Source organism: Pteropus alecto, unplaced genomic scaffold, assembly GCF_000325575.1.
Source record: "Pteropus alecto unplaced genomic scaffold, ASM32557v1 scaffold276, whole genome shotgun sequence".
NCBI classification, from domain to species: Eukaryota; Metazoa; Chordata; class Mammalia; order Chiroptera; family Pteropodidae; genus Pteropus; species Pteropus alecto.
Genome location: NW_006438074.1, coordinates 52,416 through 53,576, shown reverse-complemented (window position 1 = coordinate 53,576; position 1,161 = coordinate 52,416). Strand labels below are relative to the sequence as shown.

Sequence of the window (1,161 nt, the reverse complement as noted above, 5' to 3'; positions counted from 1 at the left end):
GCAAAGTTGACCAGAAAAGGTTGGAGCCAGCAGTAAGAACCAGTAAGTGAGAGATAATCAAGAACTGCTCAGAGAACAGGAAATGTTAAGGAATTTTTCTCCCCACCCAGTTTTGGGAATCCTCAAAAATAACGAGGAAGGCACTAGTTAGGGAAAATGGAACTTGGGTTATTTTATTTGAGTAATAAAAAGAAATTTACCCTGGGTGGTTACGAACCTGGGGTCATTATGGTTACACATACATATATTTGTACGTATACATAAATTGAACACAAATCCATTTTAATAAACTTTGTTAGTTGTGATTTTTATTTTAGTCTTTACATTTTTCTATATTTTCCAAATCCTGTATAGTGAACATGCATGGTAGAAACAAACAGTAAATATTTTAAAAACAAAAACATTACCCCAGATAGTCACCTTTAAATTGTAGATCTCCTGATTGAGAGCGATATAGTTATTGCTTATGTATAATTCGATTAGAGTAAAAGCTTTTTGTAAACCACTCAATGAAGTGATTTTGTTGTTCTCAAGAGAAAGGGAGTGGAGATGAAGCATGTTATCAAAAGTATGCTTTTCCAAACCAGTGAGAAGATTATTATTTATGCTGAGGTGGGTTAATTTAGTCAGCTTGGAAATGCCTAGAAAAATAAGCAAATTCAAGAAAACATTTAGACTGCGCTAAAAGGTTAATTTAAAAATAACTGGCTGGTTATTTTACTATTTCTCTTTTTCTAAGGCAGGTGGTTTTACAGACTCTGTAATATTAACTATCATTGTTTTTCCTTTTATTTAAGAAGGATACACTGTGTATAAATCCCAGCTAACATATTAAATTCCAATTTTGGATTTCTAAGTAGACTCATTCTTCTTAGATATTAAGGAAAGGTATTATGTAGGAAATACCAAATTTCACTTTTAAATAACTTTCAAATGATATAATTAAGATTATCACCATCACAGTAACACAAAGCTGTACACAAAGCTAAAAATAATCACCCACTCCCATTTTTAAAATAAGAGTAAGAAACTAGATAATGTATAACACTCTGGAAAATATTTCTCATTGTGGCATCATTTATATTATAAATAACTATTTTGTTATTTATAATTCTATTTATAATTACTTATAAATAGAATTTATTTATAAATATTTATAAA

General features: G+C 29.6%; 1 protein-coding gene across 1 annotated transcript in view; it reads right to left on the bottom strand.

Annotated features, from left to right (window-relative positions):
- The window catches only part of LRRC9 (leucine rich repeat containing 9), an 80,386-nt gene that overhangs the window by 38,594 nt on the left and 40,631 nt on the right, over positions 1-1,161 (bottom strand). The window contains exon 21 of the mRNA XM_025049086.1: positions 421-641. Within this exon, the coding sequence (XP_024904854.1) occupies positions 421-641 (221 nt within the window). The remainder of the gene's footprint in view (positions 1-420; positions 642-1,161) is intronic.